The sequence below is a fragment of the Gallus gallus genome, chromosome 2, assembly GCF_016699485.2.
Source record: "Gallus gallus isolate bGalGal1 chromosome 2, bGalGal1.mat.broiler.GRCg7b, whole genome shotgun sequence".
In the NCBI taxonomy this organism is placed as follows: domain Eukaryota; kingdom Metazoa; phylum Chordata; class Aves; order Galliformes; family Phasianidae; genus Gallus; species Gallus gallus.
The window spans coordinates 9340011-9356858 of NC_052533.1; the positions used below are offsets into that span (position 1 = coordinate 9340011).

The following is a 16848-nucleotide window of genomic DNA, read 5'->3' on the forward strand; positions in this document are numbered from 1 at the left end:
GTTGGCAATCAGGCTGACCAAATGTCCATCCCTCTACCTGTCAGCCTCTACCCTCAATATCTTTGTTATCCAAATTTCCCAGGAACACAGATAGCATCATGACAGTCCAGAAAGAGGACTACAGAAGAAAGAAAATCTGAATGAAGTTAGTCCTGAGTTTTCAACTCCACCCAAGTATTTCCACCCCATGGCACCCTTCTACTTCAGAAAATGAAGTTTCTGGTTGGATAATACACCACCTCTTTCTTATCTATTCTACAGTCTATTACAACCAGGTAAGAGACAGAGAACACTAACAGAAGAAATTCTTACCACTGAAGCAGCTGTGTGTGTGCAACTGCTCACGAGCAAACTTATCCTGCTGCTTCCAGAAAACAACCCCAGTGGTGCAGTCTGATTGCTGAACAACCAGATACTGCATTTGAGACTAAATGGAAGTGTTCAAATTGCTATGCTTACATAGAATAATTTGGTACGGCATTTCAATTTCACCATAAAAATATTTCAAGTTCAGTATTTACACAGATGTATGAAGAATTACATACTAAAAAATCCTTTTGAGAAAGGCCTTCTCTTATGCAGTGTTCACAGTCCAAAACATAGGTAGTGACCTGCAATTCTTTGGAGCTAAGTGTTGTATTCACCACTAACCCTCCCTTAACACCCACTGCTGTTATCAACTTTAAGGCACGCTGATCCTACCTGAGAGCCAACATAAGAACATGCTGACACAGCAACTAAAGGAACTAAGTATTTCTCAACGCATGCACAGTATCAGCCAAAGCTATTTAAGTGAAGGACTAAAATACAACAAATATTTCCAGACCATAAAATACACTTATTGTTCTTTGTACCTCTAGAGCAACTTCTCTTCCTGTTGCCATGGAGTCTGTAGGGCATGAAAGAAATTCTATTTAAATTAAAGGCTTTGAAAGGCTTATATTGGAGAATGACTTTTCATTAGCAGGTCTTTACCTGTTAATCAGCAGCACTCTGATTAGTTCACTTTCAGAATGCTCCTAATTATTAAACAAGGACATATAACAAAAAAGCTTGTCACTTTATTATAGAATTTTAAGCATTGGAACAAAGAACAGGTATTTTTTTTTTAAAGCTCTTCTTGGAGGAATAATCTACTTGGTACCCAAAATAAGGAATTCCAGTGCTAGGTCCACATATAAAGTAAACAAGCCTTCTACATCCTTGAAATATAGAATATAGATTAACCTTGTATCTGTTTAGCTGATCTGCTGAGATAAAAACAACTTCCATAACTGTGCTTGATATGTATTAAATATTTATGTTTTCATATTCATAGCAACTTGCATCTTATATTTAGACAACCGCAGATTACAGGTAATTCCCTCCTCCTTAGCTTGTTAAGCAGCATGTCAGGGGTTTTACTTATCAGAAACATTTCCCCATATTTCTACCTTCAGAACAAAGAGTCAGGATGCCTTGCAGAAGCTATAATCATTCATTCTACACAAGCAGAAGTGTTTTCAGGGAATCCAAGTCATAAGGTTTGGTTACTTATTTCTCTCGAGAGGTTACTTTGTCAGGACCACAGTATCCTTCCCGTGTCCCTCCACAAACTATAAATATTTGTTGTATTATATTTAATGACTAAGGGGAAGTTGGAAGTCAAAAATCCATTAGTGGTTTTCAAATGCCATGAAGCCTACAAACAAGAACTATTATCAACGTGCATTGTTTGCCTACAGTTGCAGACTGGCAAGGGAGCTGGGAGGATTTTGACAGAACTTTTGAAGAAAGTGTTTATTCTTCTAGGAAAAAAAAGGAAACTAAGCTATCTTCAGAAGGACAAATTTTTAACCGTTAAAGACATCCCAAAGAATCACGTTTTAGAGACATTTAAGAAGTCTACAGCTTTGCCTCCCACACATCCAATGAAATGCAGTGAGAGAACAGTCAACAATCATTAAGGGCTCTGTAAAGATTGTACATTGTGAATGTACAGTCTGATTCACTATCCCATGTTTTAAACATATGTACTATTAGACAAGATTACTGAAGATTTCAAACAAGATATAAGCAGTGCAATGATTAAAAACAATTTTACCAGACGGGAAATTTGTTCAAAGTTTTCTAGTCTATCCTTTTTGATGCTTGTCAATGTCACTGTTAATTATCCAAGTACCTTCATGATCAGTGACAATTAATCTGACTCATCCAGTTAACCACTGCTGCACTGAGACAGTATTCACTTATGGATGTTCAGGGGGACAAAGTCAAAAATTGTAGTTTCACATCTAGCAGATTAAGCAGATCAATCCAAAATAAGGAAAGATTTGATTTATGTACTCCATTTTGAAAATTATACATTTTTATGTAGCCAACATGCTAATTTCAAGACATTTTTTAATCATAGGAAAAATCCATCTTATTCAAATGTGAAGTTGCCCAATAACTATAGTATAGCTATTACTGCCAACTCACCAAATCCACTTCTACTTAGCTCTGAAAATCTTTAGTACCATTCTTTGTTCATAAACATTTATGCAGGGGGTGGGTTGTCTTTTGTTTCTAATGAAAGGTGAATAGTTCATGTTAAAAACTGCCTTTTGTTCTATTTTGTTTAAGATCTATAATCCAAACAATTTCATCAAGAAGTAAACTTCCAAATGTTCCCTGACACAAGACAGGGAGAAAGCAAGATGGATTTCCAGCAAAGCCACACTGCTGCAGCACCACTCCAAAGCAGAATTCATTTTCTTTCCACCTCACTGCAAGCACATTATCCCCTGGTGTTCTCTTCTTACCTGCAGATCACGCTGTCCTTTCGAGGCTCTCATGTTTCATGATTCATCAGGAACAAATTTCATTGAGACTCCCTAATGCCTTCATAAAGCTGGTTGTATTTTTCTATGGTCTCCTAAATATTAATTTACAATTATTTTATTATAGAAAAAAGTAATGAAATAGAGAACATCTCCAGAAAATGGGCCACCAGCTGCAATACAGCTTATCAAAAAGGGTCCACTACATATTAAAGATACATAAGAAAACAGCACATCAAACACATTTTAATTAAAAAAATAATAATATGCTGGGGAACATACATTAAGTTACTTTAGATAATATGCATCTTAGTACAAGTTGCAAAAAGCAGCAAATAAACACAATTGCTTTTTGGTGACAAAGATCTTGTAATATCAACTTCATTATTCTATTAATACTAAATATTTTTAAGGAATAGCAAACCCAAAAGTTATAGAACTTTATGCAAACATACACATTATCACTCCAAATACACAGTACAGATAAAAGAGAAACATACGAGGTTGGTCCATTGATCTGTCCCTCACCCCTCCAAAAAATCCTATACATGGAGGTGGAGTCTTTCACCAAAACACTTTAAATCAAACCCCAAACTCCACCCCACACTCCCAGAATCACATTAACCAATTTGACAATTTTATTTTCAGTGCTTGTTCTCATCCTGTGAAGCCCAGTGTTAATACTTAGAAAGAGAAAATACACTACCACAAGTCACAACGCTGAGAAAGAAGCACAAGTTTCTATATGAAAACACATTGATGTTCTCACCTGAGTTGAAAGTAAAAAAAACCATCAGTTTCTTGAAATAACACTGAGCCTTAATTACTAACACAAGACATAGAAATATAAAGGACTTCCTAAGGCTGGAGGCAGATTTAGGGTGCACATGCTTACCTTGTGCTGGCTGCCAGACAGCTGGCCATCCATCAGTCAAGTCTGAGCAGTGGGTTTATGCCCTGGAGGAGCTACAACTGGAGGTTCTTCACAGAAACCCACAGTAGAGCTATTAGCGACAGCTGGGATGGTGGACTACCATAGCTGCATTACCATGCTAAACACCTTCTCCTAAGGAAAAGGTCATGACTTCCCCTTCAAACACTACTAATTCTGTTGTGCTGGATACTTCTGCCCCACTATCAAAGACAGTGGTTTCAGCATCACACTGAGACAAACAGGTTCATTAGAAGATACATGTGGTGCCACCTTTTTTGTGGTGCTTTCTTCAAAGAGAAGGAAGAAAGGCATCCTATTGCCAGGTAAAGCAGAAGTCATCACCGAGGTGGTGTTTTTAACCTCACGATGAAACTGAAACTTCATTTTGGCCATTCACTCCCCAGTGCTCTCACCTCAGATAGTTCAGAAGGAGGTAAGTGAGTCACCATCCCTGGATGTGTTTAGGAGCCGTTTGGATGTGGTGCTCAGAGATATGATTTAGTGGAGGGTTGTTAGGGTACTACGGTTAGGCTGCAGTTGGACTTTATGATCTTTGAGGTCCTTTCCAACCTGAGTAATTCTATGATTCCATGATCATAAATTAAAGATTTTTAAGTTCTAACCTTGAGTATCATACCAGATTGTGACATTCTTCTGATGTACTTATTCAAAGTAAGTATTTTTTTTTAATTGACAAAAAACAAACCTATTGTGTCCTTAAAATGGTGTGGAAGAATCCAAGAGTCATTGAAAGTAGATCCTCACATTTAAATTATTTGTCAATTTTGTGCTCCAAGCATACATATATTTCTATTTATCTCAGAATTCAAGCTCAACACGGTAATACCACCTTCTGTGGTAAAACTCATGTTAAGACTACAGTTATTTGTGAAGAATTCCCACATCCTTGGAAAGCTCACAGACTGTCTATGCATCATGAAGCAGTACACAGAGATAACACTTGGCGTTACTCCTCAGAAGTCTGCATTTAGTTATAACAAGCACTGACACTTACTGAAGAAAATTGGAAAGCTTAGGCACAGATCTGTAGAGTCATGTGACAAAATTCCGATAGCTTTTGTAAGAGCAGTGCCTTGCAAACATAGGTATAGCTGGAGACATCTGCTAGCTAAACAACACTGAGGTGCATCTCCTTCTGTAATTCCTTCCCAAGAGGCTATGATCTGGAAAGCATATCACATAAAGTTCAAGAAACTACTTCAGGTATCCTGATTCATCTCCCTTATCATCTGTAGCACACGTTTACCATTTATGGCTCATCAGCAGCACATGCAATCACTCATATGCCAAGTGTTCAAGAAGCTCTGTAGCTTAGGAAAAAAGGGCATTAGTATTCTGAACTGTTTGGAGACATCCAGACTTGGAAAGGCTCACAGCTTTGTACTGCATGCTCAGAAGCCTTTGACACACTGCACTAACCTAAGCCCCTCCTAACAACTGCAGTTTGCATACATCAAGCAATATTGACTCAGCTGTGCATAACTGGTTACAAAGCCTTCCAGATGCACAGCAGCTTCAAACACTGCTGCAGACATTAGAGCATGTCTTTCTAGCAGAGGTTTAGCAGCTGTCAGTGAGGCTTGCCTTATTGATGCACACTGCGTCAAGGACTATATTTAACTAACTTATTTGGTTGGCCTCACAGAACTGTTTTCTACAGTCTGATCTTGCCAGCACGAACCCTGTTATGGCTCCATGCTGGAAGGAGAGCACAGCCACAACATCTGCCATGAATGAAGTTGTTCAGATGTACAAAGGTTATTCTGATAAGGAGTAAAGATATCATGGTATCTACGCACTGATAAAACAGTACAAAGCTTTCTCCTGAGACAAATATCTGGAGATTAAAGCTAAATGAGAGAATGCCATCCCTCTAAGCGAGGGGTGCCAGCAGTTCAGTAAAGGGAGAAACAAGGACAATAAGGACTGGTTGTTTTGAAAAGGATGCCTTTATCTACACCATGTGGCACCTTTCCCAACAGCGCTACCAGAACTCAATAGTGTGCTTACACAAGAAAGAATAAGCACGTCTGTACTGTGCTGCTCCCAGCAGCTTAAGGCTTCCAACTAGGAAGATACACGAGTTGACACTTTGCATGAACTGCTTTCCTTATCACTTGAAATGCAAAACATAACATGACATATTCCCACTTATACAACTGCACTAGGTTTAGCGTATACATAGGTTGCTCCGAAAGTCACATCTTCTATTTATTTCCACAGAAAATACAGCAGATAAAAGAGCACAATAACACTATTTGAGAGAAAATTCTCATCTACTGAACATTAATTTTCATCATAGTTGCCACCATGAGCTAAGCACATTCACCAGCAATGTGCAAGAGCCTGCATACTGCGCTTGTAAAAATCTGCACCAGTAGAAGTGACCCCACTGTCACCACTGCCAAAACATACCACCCACCATGGTGCTCACTGCCACTCCTTGGTCTCCATAAACGTTTGGCAAGCATCAATGAACGTTAACGGGTGCTATTTCTCTCCCCACATGGAGAAATTCAATGCCACACCTTTGCTTCATATGTACTCCCACCTCAGATGCCATTCTGTCAGGCTGCCCCTCTGCTGCCATCTGTTACACCACAACAAAATGTAATGGAATATTGGTGGGAAGGTTCAACCTCTACTGCCATAGCACCAACATCTGCCTCCATATGTTGTGATGTACATGGTGTGTGAGTGCTGTAACACTCCTTACCCACAGCTGAGTCACCACACCTGCCCTCATCTCATCTCTTCAGCTTACTTTATTTCATCTAGCTACATATCTTGTTAAGACATTTTGTTATTTGCCATCTCTGGCATCTGTGGCAGCTTATAAGCTCATACTGAGGAGGAAGCATTTCCAAGGTTATAGCATCCAGTTTACTTTCTATTTGTGTCTGCAGCTCATAAGCATATCAACCTTTCACATCAAGTTTTTTTAGCTTCAAGTTCTCAGCTTTGAAGCATTTTGGGAACCTGAAGATACCAGTTTCTCCAACTGCCAATTAGAAGTAATGATTTACTAGAAGTGAAATAGATGACACCTAAGCTATGTTATCCCCAGAAGTTCTATCTTTGCAAATTAAAAAACCACTAAGAAAAAACTCGGTCTTTTTGCTTGGTTTATCCTAAAGCCATTAAAATAAACATGAAACATTTTTAAACCACTTGGTGAGTCAGTGCAGCTCAGGAAACTGATGAAAGGTTTACGGAAATAAATTAATATTGCATGAACGCTGCTGCAGCTATTAAACAAGTGAGAACCCATTGCAGAAGCCAAGAGACCTACATATGATAAGGGAAAATTGCAGCAAAGTCAGTAATTATTATTACAGCAAATTCTTTGCCCTACAAAATGGCACATGACTTCAACAGATGTAAATGATGCAAATGATATGGTTTTGTTGTTTATAACAGATCTTACAATTGGAATCATCACTTTTAGCAAAAAAAAGCTTCTTTTAACTTTTAATTAAAGAAATGTAAAAGCTTTCAGAATTTATTTTTTTTTTTTAGAAAAAAGGTCATTAATATGACTAAGAAAAGTAAGAAACATCTTAACCACTGACATCGTGGCTATCCTTTTACAGCCCTGACACATGACTAGTACGTGACATCTCCAGATGATGACATTATATGAGATGACAACAAAGATTGTGACTGATGTTTTCATTAAGAAGCCCAGCTTCGTTTCTGAAAGCAGGGTTAGTTCAGCTACCTTTGCTTGAGGCCAAGAGGAAGACAAGCATTGCCAGCCTTCCTGCAGGAGTCGGACTCACACCTGCAGATCTCAGAGCCTTTACAGGTATTGCATAAAACTGGCTGCTGTTTCTTGCCACTTTCACACTGTACTTCAGTAAAATACACTTGTAAGAGCACAGAGGAGATGAACCTTTCGGTGAACTTGCAGTTTGTAATGTAGGCTCTGCTCCTGAGCAAAGAGGCCTCCACTGACTGGCCACTTTTCAAACCAGAAGAGACCTCACATTTCAACATATCAGGATTTCTGAAGAACTATAAGGATGTACCACAGGGAGTTTACACAAGAAAGACAAGAAAGTGTGTGCAGAAGCAAACAGCTCTCTTCCATTCTCCTTCTTATAAAGAGACAGTTCTGAAAGTATTTGGATACTTCAAACTAAGTTTTTCCAAATATTCTGTTAATGTTCTCAATAAGAGTGTATATGTTTTACTGCAGATAACATTCATTCATTTGGGTGAGTGAAGGGAAAGACATCAAAAGCTTCACAGTAAAATTAAATACATCAACACAATGTCTGCATATATATGTATGCATATTTCTTTTTTAATTCAGGTCAGTCATAACAAAGTATCACAGATAAACTAGCATATTCATTACTGACCATTAAGTTGTGAATGCCCCCTTCCTGGAAGCATTCAAAGCCATACTGCATGGGGCTTTGAGCAACCTGGCCTAGCAGTGCGTTGGAACTGGTTGATCTTAAAGGTCCCTTCCAACTCAAGCCATTCTATAAATTACAGCTGCACCAAAATAACAGAAGATCTGCAGAAGATGTCCATCCAGAATTCAAAGATGCAATATCCGGTTTAACTTTGCAATCCATGAAAGTCAACTCTTAAGAAACCATATTTTTAATTAAGGAAGCAAGTTTTGAGAACGAAGCTATGAAATAACCTTTAGAGCAACACCTCTTAAATACCTTTTTTTTAAAAAAAGTCATCTGCTGCATAATTCCTTCATATATATATAGCCATGGCCAACCATAAAAGCCTATTAATCATACTTGCACTGGGAAGACCACAGCTAGGAACTCAAGATGACTGCAACCAGCTAAACACACCGCTGCAGAAAATTGCTACTTCCCATTTCGTGTTAAGCACAAAGCCTCCACATAGAATTTCAGCACATTATAGAAACAATTCAAGTTATGATTTTGCACTATTGTTGGAAATATTAATAAACTTTGGTTCTAACTTTATACAGACTTAATTCCTCCAGACTCCTGAACCACATTTCTGTCTGTCATTTCCTCCCCAGATATATTTGGCTGACAGTGAAAAACATCAGGAAACTCAATTTCACCTTAGATGTTCCTTTCATTAGGATTTTAACAAAGTCCATTTATAAGCAGACATTATTGGCACCTGTGTTTGATGGAAAAAAATACCTCTGCTTTGTCAGACATTCACCAAGAGAAATTTAATGTATAATACTTCAGAAAAAAATCAGTTATGGTTCTACGTCCTTGATGAGAGTAATTGCTTCAGAAGCTCTCTCTCTAAACATGGTTCATTCATCAAGACTTGAATAATTTCATGTAGCACAGTGAAATAACCTTAGACCATTGTCAAAAGAGTCATTCCTACTGTTCCATTACACTGATTCATACATGTGTGTTAGCTTTTTTCTTTAAAAAAACTAAAATCTTACGGAAGGAAACTGGAAAAAAAGAGCAGAAAGCTGTTTCTGCAGAGTTAGATCAAGTGATGTCACAGAAAAAGGAAGCGGTATAACCAAGAACAATGGTAGTCTTTCATTGAGACCTTCCTTCTTATTATAAAAGTAACTTCTTAACAAAAGGAGACTGATAATTACTCAACATCGTCCTCTAAGAAGATGAACAATCTGAAGTTATTTTTATTCTAAAACAAATTAAATTTTAGCATATTTCAGTGTGTTTAATTTGATTACAAACCAATTCTCACTAAAGGAGATGATGTTGTTCAAGGTTGAGAGATTATTTTCTTTAAACAAATTCTATTAAATTACCTGTTATTGCTGACCAGAATAGTCATAGCTACTGGGTGGAGTCCTCCCACCCCCCACACCCTTATTCATAAATAGATTCAGCTTATTAAATCAGCCATGTGTAAATTACACAGCAGAGGACAGAGTAGTCAGCAAACAAAACATTCCAGACTTACCATTTACACAGATTTCAAAAGATTTGCAAAGATCATCTTCAACCAGGCAGCCTAAAAACATAATAGAGAGGTAAAAAAAATTAATACAGGTTTCAAACTGTGGATAATTAGCACAGACTGAAGTGCCCTCAGGCTATTAAATTCTCAGCAGGAGTCAGACATTTGGTTGCTTTTAGGAGTCTAAATTGAGCAGTACAGAAAGGTAAGTGGAGAAACCAGCTGGTTAGATAGCACCCATCTCCAATTGGTTACAGCCAGAATAACCTTTGATTGTTCTGTTCTCCTTATTCCTCTGTTGAGGGTTTGGTATTCTCAGTGGTTTTCTCATATAATAATTCAAGAAACCTTACATTCCCTAATTTTGAACACAATATTATTCGACAGCAGAGAAATGCTGTAACATACTACCAGAAATCAGGAGTTCCCCCAAGCAATTTACACTGCAGTGAGATAAATTTACAAGTTAGGTATAAATTGCTCAAAACAGGTGAAAAAGCTCCAGGCTTCGATTTAGTAACTACAACCCTACACTGTGCTTAGGTCCTCAGGAGCACTTACTCTTTGCAGAAAAGCTCAATAATGAAGCCTTCTACACCAACACTACAATTATACTCTCAGCTGAGGAACCAGCACAGCTTCTAGGGTTGGCTTTCCTTCCCATGGGAAGAAGGAAACATGTGCCAGAACTGGTTCCTTTGCAGCTCCCTGCTACGTATGCCTACATCTTGCCTAGAAACTGCATCCAGCTTAGCAAGCTCAGCTTACCCACTTGGATGCATCCTTACAGTGGAAATCAACCCATTGCTGATACCACCAAATCAGGTACGAGACACTCATTATTACCTCCTGTCTCCAGGCAAAATAAGCTGACGTTCCTGATTGTAGCAGAGAAGTGGGCACGATGCTCCCTGCTCTGGTCACTCCACACTGGGAGACAGGGACACAAATCAAGCACTGGAACAATTGGAATTATCATGCTACTGTCAGGACTATGTGCTCTGTTAATCCAACCAGTTTATTTTGTGTTCTCAATAACAAGTAGGACCTGAAACTGTGGTGGATGCCTCATCCTTGGAGAGGCATTCAAGATCAGGGTGATGGGGCTCTAAGCAGCTTGATCTAGCTGTAGGTGTCTCTGTTCATTGCAGATGAGTTGGACTAGACAATCTTTGCAGGTCCCTTCCAATTCAAGTCATTTTACAATTCCATGAGCTACAAAGAACCAGGCTGTATTTTGGAAACAGAAGCTACCCCAGAGAAAGCTTTCCTACAATTAAGCCTTTTAACATCTGCAGAAAGTACTTCAACTTTATAAGTGGACACAGAGTTACAGAAATCAAGTGGTCTTGACTAGATTCTCACTATGCATCAGAAACCAGCCAAGAACTTCACCATATCTAACACCAGAGCACATCCTCTTTCTGCAGAAGCATAAATGTATTAAGTAGGATGTTTTTACCAAAACAAAAACAAAAGGCTCAAGACTCTTCTTATTACTCACGTACTAACACTGCTAAAAGAAAATTTCAGGGGGGAGAGAATGACTTATGCATGCTCACACAAACTTTCAGCAGGTACCTGTAATAGCACATCATTAAGCCAGAGCTAATATATTATGTCTCTCAGCAGGATTTATTAGCACAGTGCTAGGTTTGAGCTAAGCAAGCATATCTACATGAATTCAAGTGGCACTGGTGCATTCGCACAGCCCCTTATGTCCATCTCCATTCCTGCCTACAAAGACCACAGAAACAAGCTTATGAAGGGAACAGTCTACAACACATATGCTGATGCGTTCTTTGTGTTTTCATCCTTTTACCTATGCACCAATAAACTGTGGATACACCTTCAGTAGCTTTTGAAAGGTAGAGGAAGTTTCACACTCAAAGATTCTACAAACAGAGCATGCAGGACAGCATGCGTCTAAACAGCCAACAAACTCCAGTTTGTGACATTTTTGAGACATTCATAATTTTGTTCCAGACAAGCCTACTGTAGCAGCTGTTTGACCTGAATTAGTGTCTGAAAACTGCCTGAAGAAAGCTGATTGCAGCCTGGGTGCCAACCCGACAAAGCAGAAGGATGCCTTAACTATGTATTGACTCATAAGGAACCTAAGAGGAGAATTATGACATGCAACGGCCAAAAGGCATCAGCACAGTTGGAGCTCTAATTAAGAGTCTAGAAATGCTCACTTAAAATTTGATAGCTTGGAGGGGGAAAAAAAGCATAAGACTTCAAGCACTAATGCAGACTAGACAAATGACAGGTGTGCTTCACTATTCCTGATTCCAGAGATTTGAAATTGCCATTTCTTCTAAAAGAAGTCCTTATGATTAGGAAAAAATCCCTGGTAAAATTTGTCTGCCTTGTTTTCCTGACAGATTCCAAAGGGGTTAGAGCTAGAAGCCTGAGGTGGACCCTTCCTCACAGGAAATTGTCACATGTGGTTGTAGCCCTTGCTAACAGTTCCCAAAGTCACCTGTGAGATATCAGCCATCCCATAATATACCAATCATCTCAGAAGCAGAAAACTTCAGATTTAAAATGAGGTATATGTGTTTATTCAGATGCAAAGAAATAATAAGCCAGCCCACATCAGTACAGAACTTAAATTCAAATCCACTCTGATTTGCTTGATACGCTTTGTGCTATCCCCCAATACGTTTTCCATGAAAAGAAAAAAGAAAAGCAATTTCACCACATTTGAATTTTTCCCTTAATAGTAGCTGATTATTAGATGCTGACTGTTTCTAGTTGACATCATTAGCCTTGGAAATTTATGCCTTGGAGAGCAAATTAATCAAGTCAATGTATGGAAAACTACACCAACCGATGAAAACCCCAAAAATAGCCTACAATGACCTTGAAAGCTCCTTGAAAAATACTGTATCTCAAGTTATTGCTAATGTTGATCATTACGTATAATTCACCGAACCAGTCAATGTACTAATTTAACTGCTAATTTATCTTTTGTTGTTACTGCTGTGACATTAAGACACATCATATTTCATTTTAAATATCATTTACCAACTAATAGTAATGACAGCAATAAGTCACTGCTGAAGAGTGAAGAGGCATTGTCTCCAGTAGGCACTTAATTCAGTTCATGCCTTACGGGATCAAAATTACATCTGCCCTAAAATAAATTCTCCATATAACTTCAGCCAGCTGAACACAACTAAACTGCACAGGTACGCAAATTCATTTATTTGATTACACCTGTAAATATAGCAAATAAAGTTCTCCAAGTTCTTCTACTCCAGACAGGAACATGTTCAGATGCCTCATTTATGCAGTAAAATGGAAATAAAAGCCCTTAGCATTACAGCATCAAACTACATTCATCTAGCCCCACACGTCTTCTCAAGAAAACAGTTGTAGTGTTAAGTAACATCAAAATCTAGGAACAGCGAAGACTTCATCACCTAATAAGCTTGAATTCAAAATTGGCCTATCCACTAGAGTTATATGGCCCTATTTATAAAACCCAAGTCTCAGTGGTAACACAGAAGTCTGGAACAATAACATAGTTGTGGTTAGGTGCATCAGCACCCACAAGAACAAGTAGAACTGTATGCTTCATCATCAACTCCTCAGGTAACCAAGGCTCACAGGTCTATACTATGTATCTTGAAACAAAGGGAGAGTTCTTCCCTGACACACAAGAAATTAGCTGTTTAAAATCCGGGCAGCTTGACAGGAAGATAATCCTATTTATAAAGACAAATACATGCTTTTCATGTTATTCTGCATAAAGGTCTAATTCCTAGTGACATACCCCAGTAGCCTGCAATTCTGGTAGATTATTTCACGTAACAAGAGCATTTGTGTTGAATCCGCTCACATATACACCTTATTTAAAAGTTATTATATATTTTTAAAGCCTTATGACTGCCTAAAATCAGGGTAGGCAGCTAGGCAGCTGAGCTATGTGTTACAGTACCCTTAGATGGAATATTTTTGGTTCATTACGCAGGAAAATTGATTTCATAGGGCTTCTCAAGATCTACCTCCTTTTTTTTCCCCCCTCTATCTTAACATCCCCAGTACTATCTTCAGATGATCAGCACAACACAACTGTAAAAAATGCTGTTGGAAGAGCAACACACTATAGTATATTACCTACAAGTTCAAATCTCTCTTTATCAAAATATTCTTCTCATGAGATACAAGACTACTCTCTCATTTAATCGGGTGTACAGGAGTTATACTTTCCTAAAATAGCCTACTATGTCTTTAGACATAAGAGTTTAAATCACCCTGGATCATACCATTTGTTTAGCCTTATAGTAGAAGCCTATGGAGGTTTTAACAGTCAGGTCATTTGAAGTCATTGGATCTCTATCTAGAGAAAGCTACAGCAATTGAATTACAAAAGAGAGAATTTTATAAAATCCATGAGGCAAATACATTGCCTTACATTTCTTTCTGTCCTTTCCTCCCACTTAACCAACCTGTTACAATCATACTGCTCACATGCCTCATCTAATAGAATTTGATTAACCCAAGCAGTTTTACTAGGTACAATATATGTAAACATATTCCTTAGGCTTCCATTATCAAAAATTACCTTACAACATCAAAAAAAAGAAAACAAACAAGAAACAATAACAGCTAAATTTCTCCCATATTTATCAATTAAAAACTAGAAAAACACAAACCTCGTAAATCCTTACTGCTGTTCACAGTCTTCACTCAGCAACCACATAACCATCCAATAGCTCTTCATTGTTGCAATGCAAAACGACTTCCCCTTGCCATAAAATTTTAAACAACGTAGACTCCTTTAATAAAAATATGCTAATGCTCATTAGCACTTTTAATAATCCAGAATCAAAGTTTATTCCACGTCCACCTCCTTCTTTCCAGTTTATTTGCTCTCTGGTAAGGAGACCTTCAAGAGTGAATTCTGTTAAAAACTGCTAATGAGAAAAAAGGAAACACCTGGCTGTACTAATACTGGGCATGCCTGATGGGCCTCCTTGAGTCCTTAATGCCACCTGTGAACGTTTTAAATAGATGGTTTATGGCAGTTGTGTTTTTGTTTTTTGGTTTTTTTTTTTTGGTTTTTTTTTGGTTTTTTTTTTGTTTTTTTTTTTTGTTTTTTTTTTTTCCTCCCACATAGCTGTTTTAAGAAACGTTCTTTAAGAGTTATGTTTTTTAAAGTACTGAGATAATATAGCAGGGATATTTTGAACTGGAGAAATTCAGATAGTGTATAACAATGATGATAATATAAACTGATAGGAAGAAAGAAGCATTACTTCCATACAGAAGAGGGAAAGCGAAATGCTTTTCTTGCTGGCTTACGTGACAGAAAATGTCAGTCTGCTGAAGCTGTGACCCATCCAACACATCTTCATCTGTCTGCTCTACATGTATGTCTAACAAGTCTAGGATTACACAAAACTACAAACGAGGCTGGGAAAAGTATACTTTTAGCTTATGATGGGATCCTCTTCTTTTCCCTACTCTGTGGTTACGTAGGCACTACAGGTGTAATGTACTATTCATTACTGAAAGCCTGTCAATTGTATGTGAAAATCAACTATTGTTTATTCTCTTCAGCTTTACTTTGTTATTCACTTTGATATGAAATTTAGACATTTCTTAGTTCTCCAAATTTTCTTTTAATCTCCTTCTTCTCCTTTCCTCTTTTTCTTTCTCATTCCTCTTTTAAATCTGTTCTGAATTCCTCCATTCTCTTTTCCAGAAGTACATTTTCTACCTCCTACCTGTTCTCTTCTACTCTCCAAAAAAAAACATTCTGCTGCTTTCTGTCTCTCTCAACATATATTAATCAGGCACTACCTTTCCTACTCTTACTCCTCTCTTCACTCATGCTAGTGAACAGCCTGTCTGTCACCTCTTTAATATTTTTGATTGCTGGTGATTACTGGATCTCCATTCTCAACCTCTTCTACAGGTGCCCTCTAGCACCTCTTCTAGCACACTTGGGCATTCCTCATTCATCTCCTTCCCTGCTGATGAGGTGCTGAAGAGAGTTCAAGGTAGAATTTGTTCCACCATTCTCTCTGTGCTCAGGAGTGGAGGAGGTTTACACATGTTTTCTTCTGTCATTCTTGGGTTCTCAGGATATCTAGAATAGTTCTTATTGAAACAGGCATTTAACAAAGACATTGGAACATCTGACTCTTTATCAACAACTGCTTTAAACAGTAGTTTAACTATGGATTAAAGCAAATTTTCTCAAAAATAAAATTAAAGAGCATAAAATACTAAATGAACTTTTCTCACAGGAGACAAGCATAACAAGTACTGAGTTTTGATCTTCTGCATTTATTCCATCTTATATGTTTTCAAAAGTAACAGGTGCCTAATATTTTTTGTAATACAGTAAACTCTTAGGAGCAGAGGTTCTTATAGTTCTCTTTTAATTGTGTGCACGTGTTCAAAGCTAGCACAAGAAAACACTGATCCCTGGCAAAAAATCCAGGCCTTATTGTAATCAAAACTAACAATCAGAAAGATGACACAAGAAATTCCAGCAGTGGTTAACTGGAAGACAGTCTCTTATACGAAAAGTTTCCAAAGTACAGACAGATTTCGCATAAGTGTTAACATATGGTGTCAACACTTCCCTAACTCTGAATTATTGCTTCTTTCAATCATTCATTATACGCACTGTATATTAAAATACGATCCTAGCCAGAATAATTCCCTGTGGAATAAGGAGTTCTCATTCAAAACAAGAAAATGTCAGTACTAAGCTCACAGCCAAGACTTGCTCCTAAAGCCTCAATCACAGTTCATATTAGCACTTCAATTACCCCCTTTATATCACTTGTTCTTCAACATGCGTGGACTGACATGCTATGTAAGCAAATGAGTGCAAAAATGCTGTAATGTATGATACCATTTCTCAGTGTGCAATGGGGCTGCCATGTTCTTTCTGCATTTAGGTGGAAAGAAAAAAGTACATGTGTCTGGATGAGGAGCTACGAGATATGGTTTAGTAGCTTGTGGTAGCAATGGTAATGGGAGGACGGTTGGACTAGATGATCTTGGAGGTCCTTTCCAACCTTGTGATTCTATGATTCTACGATCTTTTGTTCTGTGTGTAATTAGCTCTGAGCCTGTCCACTACTAAAGAAAGGAATTGCTTTGTGGTGAAAATATTGTTAACTTATCTGATTACTAATGCTGTGATTGCAATGA

The 16848-nt window shown here is 37.9% G+C and overlaps 1 protein-coding gene across 2 annotated transcripts in view; it reads right to left on the minus strand.

The window, feature by feature from the left end:
* The window catches only part of PTPRN2 (protein tyrosine phosphatase, receptor type N2), a 622865-nt gene that overhangs the window by 549238 nt on the left and 56779 nt on the right, over positions 1 to 16848 (minus strand). For both annotated transcript variants that reach the window (XM_025148316.3, XM_025148315.3), the window contains exon 2: positions 9667 to 9717. In XM_025148316.3, the coding sequence (XP_025004084.2) occupies positions 9667 to 9717 (51 nt within the window). The remainder of the gene's footprint in view (positions 1 to 9666; positions 9718 to 16848) is intronic.